The 20179-nt window shown below is 49.4% G+C and overlaps 7 protein-coding genes; 4 read left to right on the top strand and 3 right to left on the bottom strand.

Annotated features, from left to right (window-relative positions):
- Window positions 1-2758: 2758 nt before the first annotated feature.
- Window positions 2759-4989, top strand: FFUJ_03321 (uncharacterized protein; the record flags this gene model as incomplete). XM_023575156.1 has 2 exons in its annotated part: window positions 2759-2812; window positions 2872-4989. 2 exons carry the CDS (start codon window positions 2759-2761, stop codon window positions 4987-4989), a joined length of 2172 nt encoding a protein of 723 aa, XP_023428385.1.
- Window positions 4990-5762: 773 nt separating this feature from the next.
- On the top strand, window positions 5763-7218 carry FFUJ_03320 (uncharacterized protein; the record flags this gene model as incomplete). XM_023575155.1 has 2 exons in its annotated part: window positions 5763-6254; window positions 6304-7218. The coding sequence occupies 2 exons, from the start codon at window positions 5763-5765 to the stop codon at window positions 7216-7218; spliced, it is 1407 nt and encodes a 468-aa protein (XP_023428384.1).
- A 1602-nt stretch (window positions 7219-8820) lies between these two features.
- Window positions 8821-10466, top strand: FFUJ_03319 (related to RAY38 protein; the record flags this gene model as incomplete). XM_023575154.1 has 6 exons in its annotated part: window positions 8821-8838; window positions 9250-9268; window positions 9395-9550; window positions 9606-9710; window positions 9763-9826; window positions 9878-10466. 6 exons carry the CDS (start codon window positions 8821-8823, stop codon window positions 10464-10466), a joined length of 951 nt encoding a protein of 316 aa, XP_023428844.1.
- Window positions 10467-11983: 1517 nt separating this feature from the next.
- Window positions 11984-12229, bottom strand: FFUJ_03318 (uncharacterized protein; the record flags this gene model as incomplete). XM_023575153.1 has 2 exons in its annotated part: window positions 11984-11995; window positions 12047-12229. 2 exons carry the CDS (start codon window positions 12227-12229, stop codon window positions 11984-11986), a joined length of 195 nt encoding a protein of 64 aa, XP_023428813.1.
- Window positions 12230-12602: 373 nt separating this feature from the next.
- On the bottom strand, window positions 12603-14428 carry FFUJ_03317 (related to MFS transporter; the record flags this gene model as incomplete). XM_023575152.1 has 3 exons in its annotated part: window positions 12603-13442; window positions 13493-13997; window positions 14055-14428. The coding sequence occupies 3 exons, from the start codon at window positions 14426-14428 to the stop codon at window positions 12603-12605; spliced, it is 1719 nt and encodes a 572-aa protein (XP_023428383.1).
- Window positions 14429-15114: 686 nt separating this feature from the next.
- FFUJ_03316 (related to actin-like protein) lies at window positions 15115-17462 on the bottom strand (the record flags this gene model as incomplete). XM_023575150.1 has 3 exons in its annotated part: window positions 15115-17221; window positions 17271-17349; window positions 17423-17462. The coding sequence occupies 3 exons, from the start codon at window positions 17460-17462 to the stop codon at window positions 15115-15117; spliced, it is 2226 nt and encodes a 741-aa protein (XP_023428382.1).
- Window positions 17463-18438: 976 nt separating this feature from the next.
- FFUJ_03315 (uncharacterized protein) lies at window positions 18439-19974 on the top strand (the record flags this gene model as incomplete). XM_023575149.1 has 5 exons in its annotated part: window positions 18439-18744; window positions 18823-18899; window positions 18951-18980; window positions 19034-19510; window positions 19569-19974. 5 exons carry the CDS (start codon window positions 18439-18441, stop codon window positions 19972-19974), a joined length of 1296 nt encoding a protein of 431 aa, XP_023428381.1.
- Window positions 19975-20179: the final 205 nt, after the last annotated feature.

Below are 20179 nucleotides of genomic sequence, written 5' to 3'. Positions count from 1 at the left end.
TATCATGAGCAAAGATCTGACCATGTATCCCCGGCCATCGGCGACCAACAATCCTAGGCAATAGTTCATGCTCAAAGGCTTGCTACGATGCATCCCATCTGCGTTTACACATGTGCCATGAGTCGCAACCATGGATAACTATCCCAGTCCGTTGTCTTTTAGGAACGGACGTGCATACGTAGGCCCCAGGCCATGTTGTATGAGGTGGTTTAGTGGTGGAGCCTCACATGATGGAAGAAACCTTTGGGTTCCATGTCTTTTTCCAGAAGCGAGTCCATGTCTGGTGAAAACTCTGCTCAGTCGATTGTTCATTTCCTGTTGGTCCGTGGCTTGCGGCTTGTTCGCCTTTGATCGGAGCCACAGAGCTTAAGTCCCTTTTTGGTAGGCGATAATTGCTAGTTCTGACAGTGGATTCACAAGTCAAAATTTCGATTCCTGCTACCCCGGATCATCATCCACCTTTTGTGGAATTCATGAGGTGTGACAATGTCATGCCATCTTCATCTTGTCTTTTGACGGTAAGAGAGCTCATCCAATCTCAACTTTGGGGTAAGTTGAAGCTCCAAGCTGTCGACTTGACTCTATAGTCCTCACAGTGTTGATGCCCTGATGTGGATGGCATCACTGAACGCAATATCAACCGATGATTGTGAATAAAGGCTCTCAAGGTTGAGAGCACGTACCATACAATCACTTAAATGGTTGTCAAGCACGCCCTATCGATTCTGATGGGTTAACCAGTTTCAATGGCTGAAGCCAGGCACACACGATGCAACCCTGTCTGCCTGTCTTAATCAATGAAAGTCAGAGAGGCTCTGCCAAGTAAGGTCGAAGATGACGGTTCGTCTCGCTTGACCTAGCGAACCCGCTTGACCTGCGTCTCCCGAACTGCGCCGGTCTCCTGTCGTAACTTAGTTGAGCCTTAGCTTCCGCCCTTGGGCAACAACTTGAGGGTCTTCTCGGTGACGTTGTTCTCATGTTGATGAGCTTCAAGGTCGGCATTTTGTCAGAGAAGATCATAATGCTACTTGATCAAGAAGGTAAATATGTTTCAGGATTGTCCTTGGTGACAAATCGTTTGGGCTGTGTAAGAGAGAGTTCTCAGGTTATGTCCTCAGACCATGCTTCGCATTAACATGATCTCCACGGCCCTTGGCAATCCCTAGCCAAAGCCACGCAACGTCGGTTGAATTTGCCGAAACTCTCCTTCACCTTCCTCACCGAGCGAGGAAAAACGCTTTCGCCTCAGCTGACTCTCACTGCGTTGACTAGGCTTCGCCGGGATTGTCGGGTCGCGCCATGGTGCCCAGGCGGATTGTTCTCTTCGAGACATGAGGTGTTGCTTCTGGAAATTTTCTAGCGCGGCTCGGATTACAGGCACTGTGAGATCCGAACAGGAACATCACCCCATGAACCGTGAAGGCGATGTGAGTCGATTTGGTCTCGATTTCACGTCGATCATACATGTGTGAACAGCTGAGACAGGGCGGAGCAGGTGGTAGAATCTCCAGGAAGGGGAGTATGGATAAGTCCTGTTCGGGAAGTTTACGGGCACGAGATCCAGGACGTATTCGGGGATGGACTTTTGTTGAGCGAGACCTTTCGACTATCATCTTACGCTTCTCCACGCCTTCTTTCGGCATCTCCCTCGTCGACACTGGCAAAATCTCATGACAAGATATGATATTTCATAAGCGGAAGACTCAACATGAGACTGTTGGGGAGCTCTCGTGACAGGCACCAGATCTCGGTGGCATGATATCCGATTTGGGTATTACTTGCATGCCATGGGTAACGGATGAGGGCCGGTAGATCATATTATGGGCATGTTGAAGCCGGCATAGGGATTGGTCTGTCCTAGGATGTGCTTTCGACAATTCAGTTGTGTGTTGATGGCATTGTCAAGTATACCGTCCGGAGGCCAGAGCTCAGTAAGGCTCATACCTGAGCAGCAACATCGGCATCAGCCTTGAGCAAAGTACAGCCTTGAGCATTCTATTGATTTCGTTTTGCCTATACATATGTCTTTTGTCAGAAGACTTACTTAATTTCGTATTTAGAATGGCATGTTGACTTCGTTGGTCCATCGACCGTTGATGTTCTGTACTTTGGCCTCGTGATACATAGAACAACGTGACTCTCAATTATCGTAGTGGTAATTTATGACTGGTTGGGCCGCAGTGAACACCGAAAACCCTGAGTATTGAAAGTGTAAACCTGCGCGTTGGCAAGTCGTGATGTTATGAAACTGGTGTGATTGACTTTGCCAAGTTTTAGAGTTCCAATGGTATTGCTCTATTATGAGTTAAAATTTGGTCTCAGTAACGCACGCCAAATGTTGATGTTGTAGAAAGAGAGTTAGACACAGCAATGGGACCTTAAAGACATGTATTGTCATCGAGATGTGTCCTCAGTTTGATCAACTTCAATTTGCAAACCCGATGTGATGTGCCACAGGGTAGGCAAATTAAATGATGACGATGTACAGTGCCAGGCCAATATCTGGTGCAAAATACTGTGGCTGGCACTGTGCATGGATACCCGTTGTTATGGAGCTTGGACCATGTAAACAAACCGCAAGCCCCCACCACTCACAACGTTGGAATTCACGCGCCATCTGGATCGAGAGAGATTTGACATCATACCAGAGACCCCCAAAGACATCACCCACGAGGATCACGACCCTTAATTATTGAAATTACCTGCCTAGTACTTGCTTGCATAACTTGGAGTCTTGACCACATTCTTATCACACGCAATGTCTCCTCCGCGCCGTCGCTCGGCCCGGTTGGCTTCTGGTACTACCCCTAAGGTGAGCTTAGTGATGGCATCATGCAATTTTCCCAATAAGCATCCTGACAGTTATGGCAGAAACCTGCGACATCCAACTTGTCCTCTGTTGTCGAAGATGCCGAGTCGCCTGAGCGGCTTCCACAGCTGAAGAGTCGCAGCAAAGCGAAAGGTAAAAACAATGCCGCTCCATCCTCACCAGCTCCTGCGCCTTCGACACCCGCGTCATCGGCCATGAAGCCTCCCCATGAAGAGATGCACCCAAGCAAAGCTCATCACAATATGGGCGAGCCCTCCTCCGCGATGAGACTGGGCTTCACAGACATCAAGGACACCAGCCGCCCTGGCGTTCCGCCTGACACACCGTCCAAGATTGGCGTTCCTGCTTCCGATTTCACGTTCCGATTCACGCGCGACACTACCGATTCCACCCTTAGTGGTGATGCGCAACGTCTGATGGAGGAAATTCGCGGACAGGCTGCCAAGATCAAGGCTGATATGATCGCAAAGCGTGATGCAGAGGATGCTGAAGAAGACGCCCTTGGCCGCAAGATTGCTAAACCCAAGGGCAAGACAAGTCGTTATAGCGCGGCGCATATGGCGGAGTTCAAGAAGATGGACTCTATCGAGAACCATGCGTCTGCTTGGAGAGCTCAAAACGGGCGATTCCAGCCTGTTGTCCAGTCTCTGAAGCGCACACCTTCGAAAGCCAACCTGGAAACGACACCAACTTCTTCTCCTGATAAGTCTGGTCTCAAGCGATCACCCTCGAAGGCCGAACTAGATGTTCCCACACCATCAACACCTCGCATTACACAGAGTCTGAAGCGCAAGTCGTCGCGTGCTAACCTTGATGAATACCAACAATCGCCTTCGCCCAAGAAGTCTACGATGCCACCGTCCAATCTCCCTACCGCCATTCCCGCATCCTCCAAGAAGACACAGTTGTTCCCTAATGTACACCAACGCGTTCCTTCGAAGAGACTCAAGCAGCGGATGGAGGATGACGCGACAACAAATCGACCTCCATCACGCGATGATTCCTCGATTCCTCGACCCAAGTCTAGTGGAAATGGTTCAACCAAGCTGCCCGCTTCAAGCTCAAGCCTGGCACGACTCATGAGCCCTACGAAGGCGTCCCTGGATCACACAGGGAAACCCACCATTTCACTGATCAAGTCTCCTTCCAAGGTCGACCTGAAGAGTGGTCTGCCAAAATCCACCAGTACTTCGCACCTAATGCCTGGTAAGCCGACTGCGCCTAGATCTCGAGTGATTAGCCCAGGCCGCTTCGATAGAGTCAAGTCAATTTTGCGCGGAAACCGAACACCTTCTGGCAATGTCCAGACTGCGATCCCACAACCCATGATCTCACAGACACCTGCTCCACCCAAGGCCGATAAGGACAAGGCTTTGCCTCCTCTTCCGTTGACTACTCCTCGGCGAAAGGTGACAAAGCACGTCGCTTTCACCCCAGAGGTCACACGAATTGCATTCGAGCAAAACTCGCCCTCTCCGCAGAAGTCTTGTCTCAACGCTCAGTCAACACGAACTTTGGCGGACGAGCAGTTCCAAGGCATTGATGGAACACTTGCGAAGGCGGACTCCGGGGATGTTGTATACCCTGATCTCAGTGGCTTTAGACCCCTGCCCGAACCTCCCAGTAAACAGAAGGATAATGCACCTGCGTCTGTCCCCGGCAAGTTCACATTCCGCAGTGACCATACGATCGAGTTTGGCGACGTTCCTGTGCTAGGCTTCGGAGCCTCCCCTGGCCAGTCGAGTGTTCGCCAAGTCCGGCAGTCACTCAAGCCTAATGCAAAGATGCCTGGTAGCTTCCCTGGACCTACTTCTCCAATTGGCCCCAACAAGGAGAACAAGGAACCTGGCTCGGCCAAGATCCTGGTTGGAGCGCCTCATGGCATGTCCAACAAGAAGCGACACCGAACCAGTTGGGATGAGGAAGAAGAGGAGCAGAAGAGTGCTGAACGTGCAGCCAAGAAGCGTAAGGCCGAGCATGTCCCTGAAGGTGAAGCCCTTCTAGCTCCTCGTCTTGTTGGCGGCACTCCGAGCGCAAAGAAGGTCCGCTTTGGTAGCACGACACCGCGTACCCCTGGTTCTGCCAGCCCTACCAAGAAGCGTGCAGTTCTCAGCTTGAGTCGGCTTAACATGCTTGCTCGTCCTAAGAATCGAGCTTAAGTTTCCACATGGTTGGAATCCACCAAAGTGCAGCTATAGCTGCGAAGTTTTTGAAAATTGAATGTATAATACGACTTTATGTGTCTGTCGTATTCTGGAGATTGTCACAGCAGATGTTATACAGCCACTGTTATTTGTTTCGTCTCGTAGCATGTTGGTCACTCGATTCTGCCGACACCCAGAGCTTGACACAAGAAGCTAATGATGAAGCGTGCTTTGATTAAGCTGGAGTTTCGAGATTGTTTTTACCTGGCTTTTTATGTTAACAAAGTCAATGACATGCTGTTTTTACCACACAAGACAAGGGATTTGGGCCACTCAAAGGATTAAGGGGTTTACGGGGCGTTATGGCAAAATGCATCAGGTTCTGAGATTAAAATTCAGATGAGAATAGTTCATCATTATATTTGATTGTATAGGGTTGTGTATAAACTTAACACATATGCCTCCCTCTCCCTTAGGACTCTTTTGTTTCGTACCTAGGTTACCTTACCCAAGGTACTATCTGATATGTTACGTTCTTCTTCCCTGACATGACCTGCACTTTCCTTAATCTGATGTGTATTGTCCTTGCCGTGGGTAAGGTAGGTAGCCTTTCACTCTCATATCCATACCTGATATCTAACATCCGATCCTAGCTATGACACTCCTTCAGGGCACGATCTGGGGACAATCAAATTACAGCCTTGGTCTTCGGTTGCTCGCTCGTACATTCTTTCATCACAATACCTAACATATTATCGAATGCATTTCTTTACCTTTATGCTTCTACAATGCCAACCCATATTCAAACCAACATATTCACCTGCACGTTCTGCTTCCACGTCTTTCAAGGTCCCCCTCAAATCATCGGCCGTACTGGACGTCTAGCATGTGCAACATGCCACGCAGCGCTCCTCAACCTAGCCATCTGCTGGGTTTGCGGAGAGCTCATATACCGAGGGGATGAATGTGTCAGTTTCGGTTGGTGTTTCTGGCATCGAGCGTATTACGGATGTCTACTCTACGGGAGCAGATCCATTCACCAGGGGGTTTCAGTACACGATCTCTTCCAAGAGAGCAGAGTAGAGGATCGAGTAAAGGAAGGATCTGGAGGGAGAGAGGTGACTGAGGTCCCGCTTTGTGCAGCTTGTGTTGTCGAGGTCGAGGTTGATGGTGCTAAGGAGGATAATGTTGTGAAAAGGGGGCTGAGGAGAGTTGAGAAAGTGGATGGGGGCTTGACCAGGAAGAGATGGGAGGCCAAAAACAGCGAGAAGAACTTGAAGGTATGCTGCAAGTTTCGCGCCTGTAATTCTTACTAATATTCTTGTGCAGCAGTTCTCCCCTGGCCAACAGAGAACTCACAAGAACGAATATGGTGTTGAGGCTGAGGGCGTCACGGTCAACAAAGTCTCAACCGACTTCAAGGACAACTCCGAGTCGGTGATATGGGTTGACATCTTTGATCCTATCAACGGTCCTTCCTTTAAGCCAAGCCCCCTGAAGCCTATACCGTTGTTCATGCAACGGCCGCCGAGTCCCACTATCCACGAGCGCCAGCGCAGGTCAACTGCCGCCGATACATACCTTCAGCCTCCCCACGATCTGAGAAAACAGTATTCAGCTCCTTGTTCAGTCTGTCCCTCGGAATCGCCTGTGAGAAGTCGATCACCAGAACATCGTCCTCCACGCCAACCATCACCAACTCTGTCTAAAACCCCACCCTGTTCGCCGTCTCGCAGTCGCAGCACCCAGATTATTCCAGAGCACGACTTTCTCGACATGAATGACCGGTCTGAAGTGCGGCACAAACAAGCTGTTAGCTGGGTCAGCGTAGAGCCCTTGAAACGACCATCGTCTCGACTCGCTCCGTCACGTCGCGCAGAGGCTAATCGTTCAGAGGCAGAGTCATCGGCATACAGAACACCTCCAGAATATCCAGATCAGGTACTGCGGACGCCGTATCCGCTTCCTTTGTCAAACATCAAGACGGCTAGCCCCTTGCCCGCGCAGCTCACGTCGCACTCGCAACGAACCGTGCATGCTACTCCACAATCATCAGAGTATCTTGACCGTTACCAGCCCACGACGACGAGATCGACACAGAATCAGGAGGTGAGAAGATTGAGGGGAATAGATGCAAGCGTGACTGAGGAGGGCATCACGAAGATGAAGCCGGGACAGTCTGAGGGTGGAGAATGGGGAGGCAAGGTTGGGTCTGAGTTGAGACGGTTCTTTACAGGACGATAGAGGATTGTTACACGGCAGTATGTGTAAGCGAAGCAGGACCCTATTCACATGCGAATTATGTATCAAGTTTTAAGAGAAGTCTATTTACATTCGTTACGTGCTCGAGTATCCAGCGAAATCGGACTAGAAGAGCAGTATGAAGAAGCTACCTATGTATGCTATACAGGATGAACCTCTGAGCTTGGTGATCGCCAAGAGGGAGAGAATTACAGTTTCGGCAAACCAATGAAATGGCTGTATTATCGTGATCATCAGGATAAAGCCCGAGACGGATGAGGTACGTAACTAATCATGATAGCGTTCCTATCGGTTCGGCACCGGAAGCGGAAGCGGACGGCCGAGGCACGGAGCCAAGCGAGATCTTACTGGGCGCCATAAGAACGGTTACGGAACAAGGGAGCTTTGGTATTCAATTAAGCTTGAGAGTGATAACATGAGCGTTGTATTGAGGAGACTGAAGTTTTCGTGATAAATTCAATAAATGACTGACTCTGTTGAGGAACGTGATCACATTGACTCTGAGGAGGGGAATGGAGGTTTCCACCAGCCAAAGAAGCCCAGCCGGACCCAGCTAAGGCCAAGCTCTGGCGGGGTAATTGAAAGGCAGGTAGAGAGAGGCAGGTGAGTTAAGTCTTTGAAGCATTGTTGAACTCTGCTGGATTTGGAGTCTCATGCATTGGGCATATGATAGCATTATTATCGAGTAATTGAGTTAATCAAATGGCTGTAATCACGGGCATGTATATACATATCATAGATCTATAGTCGTCCATATTGGCAGCATCCATCATCATTCTTTGGAGCTCACCTCAATCGCGGGGTTAATTGGCCTGTGCTAGCTCCTGAAGATCCAATCCAGTTGTCAAAAGTACCCCATTTCCATGCCCTAAATTCCACTCACAAAATTCAAATTTAATTGCAACAAATCGTTAAGCGAGGACAAGGTTTCTAGCGCTTTGCGTGTGCGTCAGAGTTCCCTCAGCGTCCCACCTGATGACCAGTAATAACAGCTGCCTCAGGGCATGTTGTGCGCTGTATGTATGTACTTGAAGAGAATTGTCAGTAGGTACCGTCCCGTAGTTAGATCAGGTAAAATACAAGAGGCAGACGGAGCGGGAGTGGGAAGAAAAAAAAAAAAGAGGTTGGTCCAATTAATAATTGTCTTAGTACCTAAATTTGTTACCAGTAACATTAGACTATGATTTGAGTCTTGATCGTGGGCACCATTAATTAGGTCTCGAGCAAAAAAAAAAAGGTCGAGAGGGTCACACCACACCAATAGAAGCCAAAAAATACCTACTTACAGTGCCTAAACCTTACGAGACTCCCTCTCTCTCGACTCGTCTCGACTCGACTCAACTCAGCCAAACCTGACTGAGCCCTCCACTCCTACAATCCAATACTCGCTTCGGACCCCCCCCTCTGCTGGCTGGAGTCTCTACGTACGTACCTCACTCAACCAAACCCAAACCCAAACCCAAACAAAACCACCAAAAGCTCTTCCTCTTACAAGGTCATGCGACCGTAGACCACTCTTCGTCGCCCTCAAGATTTGAATTACGCCCCGGACGGAAGGCGATAAGCCCAAGGCGACGACCAAAGATGTCGGTTGTCACAAAGGTACGGCTCCTCTCCTCTTCTATTGTTCTCCTCTCCTCTCTATTGTCTGCAGTGTACCCCCTGCGATCTCGACTCGAGTTTTGGTTTGGGGCGCTGGATTGGGTTGGCAATTTTGCATCACAACGCCGGTGATCGAACTCTCTTGTATGAGAGCGCTCGCTCTCGATGGCTTCAGCAGTCGCATTTGCTTCTGCTGCTCCTCGCCTGCTCTACGCCTCTGCTATTTCTTGTCGCATCGCCCATCCTCTCGCCCATTGTTCAAAACAACCCCCTCATTCCCTTCACTCGTCATCACCCATCAGGTTGTTTGCCCTAACCTAACGCGACGGCCTGCTCCCTCATACTAAAACACCACAAATATGATACCGCAATAGCCAAATAACTATATAATCATGCTAACGCTCTGTCCAGAACCCTTTTGCCTACCTCGGTACGATTCCTCCTCTCCCCGCTTTCCCCGCGAGACACAAAAATCCAAATCTTGCTTCATCGACTCCGATGCCCAATGCCCAACTCAATTACGATCACTCGTACTGACATATCGACTCCTCCACAGGCAACGACAGTGACGGCGAGGAGAAGCCCGTCGTTCCTGTCAAGACCGTTGACAAGAACACTGCTCGTACTACTAAGCGTAATGTCGAGCCCCAGGCTCCCGTAAGGGCCGGTGGTGCTGGCGGTAACCGCCGTGGTCCTGGTGGTAACGAGGGTGGTGAGTTTCAAGCACCAGAAATTGAGTCGATAGCCAAAATACTGACTCGGAATAGCTTTCCGGGATCGCGGTGCTGGCAGCAACCGAAACCAGAACCGATCCACTGAGGAGGCTCCTCGTGATGGTCCCCGAGGCGGTGCCGGTGCTCGTGTCCGTGGTGGTGAGTAGCCCGAGGACTTTGGCCATGGCGAACAAAAGCTGATAATCTGTAGGACGTGGCGCTAGACACGCCCGTGAGCGCGATGACCGACACCCTTCCAAGTTCGGCGGCCACGGGTATGCTTGACTGAATCTCCTGGTCTTGTTCGACATGCTGACAGAATACAGTGGCTCTGACAAGCAGGCTGCCCAATCCTGGGGTGCTAACGAGGGTACTGCTGAGCTTAAGGACGAGCAGGCCGGTGAAGCTATCGCTAAGGACGAGCAAAAGGATGCCGTTGCTGAGGACGCTGCCGCCGAGGCTGCCGCCGCCGAGGAGGAGGCCGAGAAGCAGGTCTCTTACGAGGAATATCTCGCCCAGCAGGCTGAGAAGAAGGCCGCTCTCGACTCCGGTCTCAAGGTCCGTGAGGCCAACGAGGGCAGCAAGCTCGACAAGAAGTGGGCCAACGCCAAGCCCCTCGAGAACGAGGAGGAGGAGTACTTCGCCCCTACCGGAGGCAAGGCCCAGCGCCAGCGCGAGCGCAAGGTCAAGCAAACCATTGACTTCGACCCTCGCTTCGTCGAGCCTGAGCGCACCCGAGGTGGTGCTCGCGGAGGCCGAGGCGGCCGTGGAGGTCGTGGCGGAGAGCGTGGTGGTGACCGTGGCCGTGGAGGTAACCGCGGCGGTCGCGGCGGTGCTCCTCAGGGATCTGCTAAGGGCAATGCTGCTATTAACACCAGCGACCAGTCTGCTTTCCCCAGCCTCGGCGGCAACTAGATTGCCTAAGCCAAAGCCTGCGCGCCTCGCACAAGAGAGCGCCCCCAAAAAAATCCCCTGCTTGCACCCTCTCACAGCATAAGGCAAACACGGGTCAACGTCATGCATGTCCCACGCCCTCCCCCCTTTTTCCTTTTTCCCCATCAACTCGTCACGATTATAAGAAGGGGGTGGAAAGGATGCCATATTCGTTGTTCTTCGACAGGTTGAAATGAAAAAAATAAGTTGACCATTGGTTTTTGTGTCTGGCTGGATGGTCTGCGTCCAACGGGCAAAGTGCTGCGTGATATAGGGAGGATTTGAGCTCAGATCTCACTAGCTCTGCTGCACCCAGAAATATTTCTGTCCTCTAGGTCTTCTCGAAGGTTTTCCGTACAAAATTCATTTGAAATGCTCTTATATCTATGCTGTCTGATGTGTGATTCGCCATATGAAATTGAATGCCCGGGGTTACAACCAATAGGCAACGTGGGCGCCTTTACTCTACATTATATTTACGTAGCATTAAGGCCTTGCAGACTGCCTACTTATTCGTTATTGTGCATTGCTCGATTTGCTTACTGGCTGTCACCGTCCGTAGGCTAGCATTACCCACCCCCTTTATCTACACCTATAACTAGCACTCAACTTTTGCAGCGCAAACGAGCCCAAAAACTCTCTGGGATTGTGCAGTACTTTGTTCTCACCGTATAAATGCTTACTGTACAAGCTCGCAAGCCAATACAAGGACGTAGGCGGAATCTGATATATCACATAGGCCCTGTCAGGGATATGGGTAACTAACATATTGCGAACGACGAGTACTTAATGTCCTAACACAAGGATGATTTGAATTCTCTTAGAAGAACATATGGACTGTTTACAGCTTGAGATATTGTTCTTTCCAATGAGCTACGTCGTGTGGTGAAGCCATCCTTCGAACCAGCATTCGAATCAACCTTGCGAAGCGCCTTGAAGCAAGAACTGCGTCAACTTACACCTCGAACAGTCTCCTATGTTCTATAGAGCCAGTAGAAATAGTCTATGTTCAGTGACAGTCACTATGTGCTTGCACTCGCAGCTCTTAGTCAGCTTCGCTAGAGCGACCTTGACTTGAGGCGTAACTCGCTCATTTTTTGGTCGTTGAAGCTTGTTTGAGCTCTAATAAGCTTGATAGACTGAGATAGGGCTCGATTATACGAGTTGAAATAACAAAATGTGCTTAATTATGCATCTTAATGGCCCCTTTGGCCTCAACGTCCTTGAACGGGCTCTTTTTTATTTAAGCCCCTTTTCCATCGACCAGATTATTTTGTAAGTACTGAACTGTTTTCGAACAAATGAACATAATTAGATGGCTGTTCAGTAGCTATTGGAGGCTATGCTAGAGAATTTGAGTATAAAAGCCCGTCCTTGGAGGGCTTCATCATTTTCCCTCTCCACTCACTACAGAGCCAAACAACCTCTTGAGAATACTCCAGTAAGGGTACGACGATACCAAAGCAATTTCACAAGTATCCTTTGCCATCATTTCATGCTTAGAGCACTGCCTACATCCAGTAGTAGCCAAGCAACCACAAACCACCACAATGAAGTGTTACCAACCCATCGACCCAGAAGACCAGGAGAGCGATGAGGACAATATCTTCAAGCAGTACCTTGAGCGTTTTTGTCTCAATATGGAGTATCACACGGAAAACTTCAAAGCTACCTGCAAAGATGCCCGTGATGAGCTTCAAGATAAGCTTCGCTGCAAGTTCAAGCAGCTCCAGGAGTCGATACATTGTCGTATTAAACGTCGACGTTAGGTCAACACTCCACTTGGCTTCGATCTGTAAGTTTGATCATAGCGCTGACAAGAAGAGAGATGAGAATCATGGTGAGACCGAAGAACAATTGTGTAGGTATTAGAAATCTGGGTTGAGACCCGGAGTACATATTTGACAACTTTCAGCACTGGTATCTGGCACGTTTAAGGATAGTAGTCCTAATAAACTTGTACAAGCCTCATATAAAAGTTTCTTCTTTAAATAAGTGATGTTTTGCTATGATAATGGCACTATACTGGTGACCATTGTAAGGTCTAATGAAAGGGGAGAACAATGCTTTTCATTAATTTCGTATCTAGTTACAAGAAGACAGAGACGCTGCAATATCTTACACCCGATGTGAAAATGTGTGCGAAGCATCCATTCCAAGAGAGAACGCGAGCAAAACAGCGTTAAAAATGGCCATCATGTAGAAAGGCGCCCCGTTGGAGAGTTTGTCAAAGAGGAAGCCCCCTAGCTTAGTAAGGAGCAAGATGGCAAAGCCACCGTACAAAGAATACACGCCTGCAATAGAGCCTTTAAGGCGGATGCGAGAGACTGACTCTTGGTCCGTCGTAATGCTGATGAGAGGCCGGCTCTCATCGTTGGCTGATTCGTACTCCTCTGGCTGGAGCAGGCTTTCGGGGCGGGCGGTTCGAGGCAGCTCAACTGCGAGAACTCCACGACCAAGAGAACCAAGACTACAAACGATAGCGCCGATCTGGCTGATACCAAGAAGCGAAACAATAAAGAAAATTGCGGGACTGCCGCCTCGGCCGTCTACGTCCTTGATTTCAGGACTGGAGAGTTGCGGAAGGGCGACGTAGCCTACGATACCAAAAACGGTCGAGACAACAATGGGGTAGTTGATGCGGCCAGTTCGACTGGCAAGGTACCCGAAGATAGGAGCGCAGATGAGGCCCATGAGTTGCGCCACACCAGTAAGTATGGAAGACAGGACGTATGCAGCTCTGCACTCCTCCTTGAGTTCGGGTGACGAGTCGTGAGGCGAGCCTTTGCAGAAACCGTTGCTGATGTAAAACGTGTTGACGTAAAGAGGGATGAAGAGTGAGATGGCAACGCTTGAAGCTCGGGCAACAAAACCGCCAACATAGCCAAGTCCGATTCGCGAATCAACGAAGCCAAGGAAGACTGAGTCTTTCATGAGGTGGAGATACGGCGCAAGCTTCTATATCTTATTAGTGAATAATCTACCGGGCCAAATTGTGTTGGACTTACACGTCGCTCACGACCGTTTCCGTCACTTGATTCGTCATCGTTCTTCAGTCCGAAGAGCATTCTCCAACCCTTACCCTCTTCGCCTTTGATGTTGCGCAAACCGATCGCAACAAAGATAGACACGGCCAATGCGACAGCCGCAACAACGTAGAAGCTATACGATACCGCTTCAGCGGGGGTAGTGCCTTTATTCTCGCCAAATCGCGCCGGGAGGGGAAGGAACAGCGTCAGTGCGACAAGCGCACCGCATCCAGTAAACAGTCCAACGAATCCCGCTAGCTTGGATGGTCTTCCTGCAGCAGTATCGGCGGTATCTGTTGTGCTCGGCTCAGAAATAGACTGTGTGTATCGTTCCTGGGTGATCGTTGCTTCGGATTCGACAGAGAAGGCAATGCTGCTTCGGGCAGTCGCATTATGAAGAGCTTTAATTCTGGCTTGGGCTTCATCCTCCTCGTTGTTGCTATCGTCCGTCAAAGATGGGAGTATCGCAGTTACCATTGTGGCCCTTCCAAGGTTAGCAATGCCCGTTCACGTAAGCTATACTCTGTCTGTCTCAACTCACGCTGCAGATGCGCCGATTGCGAACAACACGCGAGCCAGCAACAATTGGGGATATACAGTCTTCGCCTGCACAAACAGAGCCAGCGAGACACCGATTATCGCGTATCCAATGACAGCAACCCATCTAACACCCAGACGATCCGACACAAGACCCCATCCTGGACAAGCGACGAGCGCAACGAGCTCATCGACGAAGCCCAGAGTTCCCACGACATCACCAACGCCCTCCTTCTGCCCAATCAGGTCGGTGATAACGAAAGAAACAGAACTGTTCAAGAAGACAAGAAAGGAGATCGAGAAGAGCGATATGCCGAGAAGGTACGTCAGTGCCTGCAGGGGCGTTGTTGACGGCGCAAATGGTAGATATCGCAACATGGCGGGGTTCTTTCGGAAGGATTGTTGTTTGGAAAAGAGGAGGGATAATCACATTGCAGACACAAAAACAAAACTCGTATTTGGGCACGCGGAATGTTGACGTAGTGGTTTGTTCTAAGCGCGATGGGTGTAGACTATGTGATGAAATGGATGCCAGAGCTGGGCTGCCCAGACAATAATAGTGCTAAACAATAAGGGCGGATGGCCGGGGAGCTAGACTACCTCCTACCTAATTCCAGCGTGAAGCTCGGATATCGATCGAATGACGGGGCCATTACATAATCTGCACGCATCATGTATGCACCCGATATCGCACTCGGAGAAAAGAGCATCGTAAGATGTTGATTGATTCAGTCTTGGAACACGAAGTTTGTAGCTGATGCTGAAAAGTGAGCCTCAGTCAATATCGCGTGGCGTTCAAGTTGTTACACCATAATCACGATTCGCTAAGATCAAGCTAGCTCCATATGTGTCATGTTTCCATGTGTAAGTCAAGTTCACCATATAAATAATAATAATCATCCACGTATCTAGCAGCTTTTCATCCCCAACCTATAACTAAGCTTCTGTCTACGACTGCCTTCATGATCGGCTCCATGCTGCATTCCAGTGATACAAGATACAAGTTCCTCATACTCCATGCCTGTGCCCCAACTCCATTAGTCCATTATCCTGTAGGTCCCGTTTTACCAGGCCCAGAGCACCTTGTGGTGAAGAGTCCTGGCACCTAGCCTCTCGAATTCGAAAGGTGTAATCCATGAGTCGTTGGTCGACAACTTAGCAAACACACTGGCACCTTTCCAGGTGACCACTTGCTCGTCCATATCTCTCGCGCTTCGACTCACGAGGATCCGATCGCTGAGTTCGGGTCGTCGGGCCTTGATCTTCTCCTCCAGGACAACCGTAAAGTGAGGAATCTTGGCGCCACCACCAATAACCATGATACTTCCAAGTAAGTCTCGCAGCTTCTTCTCATCGCCCTTAGCGGCGTTCTGAATACTTGTGAGAATGGCAATGTCGAGAGGAGCGACCGGTAAAACGGCGTCTCGCTCAGCGGCCATGGATTTGGCGGTTCGGGCAGCAGCATCGACAAACATGCCTGCTGGTGGTTGTGTTTGTCCAGGATTAGGAGTGCCTCCAGCACGAGAACCATTGGGCGCTGGGCTACCTCCGTTTACACCCTCCCTGTCCTTGCCAAAGACATATGGAAGCGGCGTGTTAGCGCCCTCCGGCGCAGGAGACCCGGCATGAGAACCCATGGGGGTTCCGTTGGTCATGCTCTCCTTCGCTCCAAGGAAGTTGAATTGTTTGTTCTCTTTGATAGGCGTTGAGATATCGGGCTGTGGCAGTGTGAAGCCATTGGCGTTGGACGTTATCGACGGCTGGACAAGCGCTAGAATAGCTAATTGGGCGGCAGAGGTGGGATCGTCTGGAATATCAACGTCGTAGGCGTTATAAGACCTCTCAACCAGCTTACGCCGTCCTCTTAGCTTGGCGCTGTTATCGAAGATGGCGGGGTCATACACTCCCATCGGAGCCAGAATGACCTCATCGTATGTCTTGAAAGCGTATTTCCGCGTTGGTTGGTTGGGAGCCCGAACATGGAAGTTGAAGAGTTGGACAGAGATATCTGCTTGCGACATGGTACAGTGCTTAATCTTCAGCTCTTCAGCAAGAAGGAAATCGTATCGTCGTTGCAGGTTCATGTCCTGGTAAGGAAAGTTGTCATAAAGCATCATTTTCAGGAATGTATCCGTGATATCGTAGCCTCCGTATTTCAGGTTGATCCTTGAATCTTCCATGACAAGACCGTCTTCCACACAGGTCACGGCCGTCTTCTGAGCTCCCACATCGACAACACAGGCTTGTGTGTATCCGGCACCAAAAGTTGCAGCCATTCCTTCCTGGACGAAACATACCCTGGAGAATTCGAACCAGGTCATGCACGATCGCAGTATTTGCTCCACGTATTTCTTGTCGTACAAGTCGGGAATGACAAACACGCAGCTGTACTGTTGCCATTCGCTGTTTGTCTTCAGTCCAAGCTCTTGCCTCAATGCCTTATCGAGTAATGTTTCAAAATCATCATACATATGCTCCTGACTTGTGTACCCATCCTCATTCCACTGTCCATGTTGTATAGGCCACCAAAGTTTGAATTTGGGATTCGAATCGTCGGGAACACGCTCCGCTTGGTATCCAATAAAGCATGAAGCTAATGAGTCGGGGTCATCGAGCGTTTCGATATCAGTCCATTCGATCTCAAGGGGGTCATTGTGCTTCTGGATAACTTCGGGTTCCGTGCGGCGGTTGAAAGTCTGAACAAGTTCCTTCGAGTTGGGCAAGACTTTGCGCTTATTGGCTCTCATCTCGACCTTGAGGTCATTGCACATCTTGTTGTATTTCTTTGACCACTCTTCGCCGTACTGTTGGTCGGGGGTCTTGGCCTCGAACTGTCGTCGTGGTAAGGCCTCATACATCTCGGATTCGGTCTGGGGAAACTTGGTCGCCAGCGTCATCGGAATTGTCTTGGGGAGGGCGTCGCTCGCAAAGCCTATTCGAAGATTTTGACTGCCGGGGTGGATCACAATGACCCTTGAGGGATCCAGGCCAGCCGATGGTGTTGTAGCACCATCTTCGTCTGGAAGATCTGCGACAGGAAGTGGTAGCTCTCCATTGGCCGTCTTGGATAGAGCGCGATCTCGGTCCCGAGCACTTTGCACTAGTCGGTCTCGGGTGGCATCGCTCTGGAGGCGGAGGGCGAGGATTTGGTCATCGCGCTTCATGTAATCACTAACAAAGCATCAGCATAAACGCCGCTTATTCGAAACGGTCATCGTACGTATAATAGTTTTTCTGATTGATTGGGGTGACATCAGGCCATGTCGTCAGCTTCATGCCATTGTCAGTTCTCTCAAGGCCTAAGGCAATCTGTCAGTACATGTGTCTAGAACGACAGCCGAGTCGCCATCGACAAGTGATAATGAAACATACCTTCCCGCAGGAGGACTCTTTCGCTGACTTTTCCAACCATATTGATGGATTGGTCTTGGCCTTTCTAGTGTTGGGGTGGGAATAGCGCCGAGCAAGCTCACATCAATAGTGAGTTGATTGAAGAAGCTTCCAGCGCGCGCTCAACAAGCTCTCAAAAACACCAAGAGCGCATTCATGGTCTGAATCGCGGCAGCGAAATGGGTTTAGCGCAAACCACCCGGACTTTTGATGACCCGCGACCTCGAACATGCATTGGCGATTGGGTCCGTCTAGCGTCTCTTCCCCACAAGAGGCTATTCGATAGAGTTACGGAGTACAGCTTGAATCGGCGACGGAAGGATTATATTTCAACCTCTATATCCGTACCTATATAGTGCTGATAATACCCTATTATTTCAGTCACTTGTTTATCCCATGATGATGAAGGTTTTGTTTGATCTGGAGTTACACGAGCAATCCCTCAAATACTGGAGGCGATATTGGCCTGTGCAAATGTCGGAGATCACTACTGGAAGGTTCCTAGTCAACGCTGCCGTTCCCTCTGCTATTGCTATTGGATATCTATTTTCTCCTCACTTCCGACCGGCCGCCAGTAAGTGAACATAGAAAGATATGTACCTATGGGGCTTGCCAAACTGCTGCAAATTTAAGTTGTAGGGTTGTCAGCTTATCCGCCTCAGCTGCATACATAAACATACTGTAGCAAACGCTATTTCTAGACTTCGGACTCAAAAACTCCCGTGTCTCACACCATTGGCACATTAGCTACTTGCAACTTTTGGTGTCTGTCAAAAGCCATTGCCAACGCCCCTCATCTGATAGGGCCAGTGGGGTTCTGCATCATGGATCTAGCACGTTCAAAACACTCCCAACTCGGGTTGAAGGCCGCACTTCGTACAAGGGTTCCATAAATATGTACACATTCCTTTCCTGGCTCTCGTAGATCTTGCTTCTCCTTTGTCTCTTGCGCTGTTTCCCCCCTCTCTGTTACTCTGTAGGAGCTCATCAGCACAGCCATGGATGCAGCAAAGCCAAGTTTGAAGGCCTCAGCTTCTGAGAGCCTTCAATCAGAGTTGTGGACCAGTTTTGCACCCACTTCTTGGTCGGGTCCAATCATTCTTGGTGCCCTTCTTGGTTACGTTGTACTCTGTTCTCTTTTGCGTTTCTCCAGGATTAACTCGCTTCGGTCCAAGTTGAGGTTTCACGACCGTACCTCGTTGAGTCACATGACAAATCAAGATGCATTTCAAGTTGTTCAGAATATCGCTAGATTCGAGTTCCCGTTATTCTATGACCTTGCGGTTCGATTGGCTCTATTTGAGGTATGTTTAACTAACTACTAGTTGCCGAGTTAGTGTCAACATTTAAAGCTTGTATATTGACGACGTCAATACATATAGACATATGCTGTTCAAACCGTCGCTCATGTTCTCTATGGCGGCAGCGATCTAGCTAATCGAAAGAAGGCACCCAAAAGGTACCGAAATGATTGTCCTGGGATCTTGTGACTTCTACTAAATAGTACTAGATATGCAGATACTGAAGCCGTCTATGTCTGGTGAGTTTCCTTGGACTTCATTGCTCGAGTTATGAAGACTGACATGACGACAGTTTCGCAAACTTCCCTCCTACGTCGCCTGTTCTCCATAAAGCGGTTGCGCGCACAAACTTCCTTCACGCTCCATATATCAAGAGTGGCAAGATCAAGCAAGAAGATCTGCTTTATGTGCTTTACGCCTCTTTTGCTGAGCCTGTTCGGTTCCTCAACATCTATGAGTACCGCAAACTCACTGATATGGAAGTTGCTAGCCTGTCAACTCTGTGGAAGTATGTCGCAGACATGATGGATATCGACTACAGGACTGTCCTCGGGAAGAATGAGTGGGCGGATGGTCTCGAATTCTTTGAGGACATGACACGCTTTGGAGGAGACTACGAGGACAAATATTTGCGGCCTACACCGGAAATCCAGAAACTAGGCCATGTTCTCATGGAGATGCTGTTGGATTCGTATCCAAAGATTGCTTCTCCCCTTGGATACCCGGCAGCTTGTGTTCTTATGGGACCTCGTTTGAGACGAGCATTTGGGTAAGTCTTTGGTTCATACTATTTCCATTTCTGCGACCAGGTATTTACATGAGAACAGTTTCCCAGAGCCAGGTTTGGCTATTACAGTTCTGACATACAGTCTCTTGCTTGTTCGAAAACTCATCGTTCGCTATCTCTGTCTCCCTCGCTTAGCACCCTCCATATACCTCTCCGATCCTGACGAGCAGACCGGACGCATCAAGTCATATCATTACATGAAAGAGCCGTTCTATGTTCCTCCCACTTTCTGGCAACGTTGGAACCCCGAAGCAATTATCACATGGCTATCTGGTGGGTTACTTCCCGGCGATGGCGGCCCTAGTATGAAGCCCGAAGGTTTTCTTTTTGAGGATTTGGGTCCTGAGAAGGTTGTTGGCAAGGGTATTGAAGAGACGAAGAGTTTCGAAGAGGTTGTCAAGACGAAAGCGTTCGCGGGTTGTCCTTATAAGTCATCCGAGAACTAGACTGTTTCTTGGGTGACTGGAAAGAAGTATGTAGCAGATGACAAGCCAGATCATGCTCTTAACTGGTTATATGTACAGAGTTTCATATAAAATAGGTGTTCATACCCAAAGCTCACAGCACTTCACAAGCTCATAAATATATCATTAAGCTAGATTGTCCGTTTCTCCTAAAATGAGCCATCTGTCCATTTCTTATCGCCGAAAA

The sequence above is a fragment of the Fusarium fujikuroi genome, chromosome FFUJ_chr03, assembly GCF_900079805.1.
Source record: "Fusarium fujikuroi IMI 58289 draft genome, chromosome FFUJ_chr03".
NCBI lineage: Eukaryota > Fungi > Ascomycota > Sordariomycetes > Hypocreales > Nectriaceae > Fusarium > Fusarium fujikuroi.
Note: the sequence above shows the minus strand (reverse complement) of the source record. Positions and strands in the feature narration are given on the sequence as shown.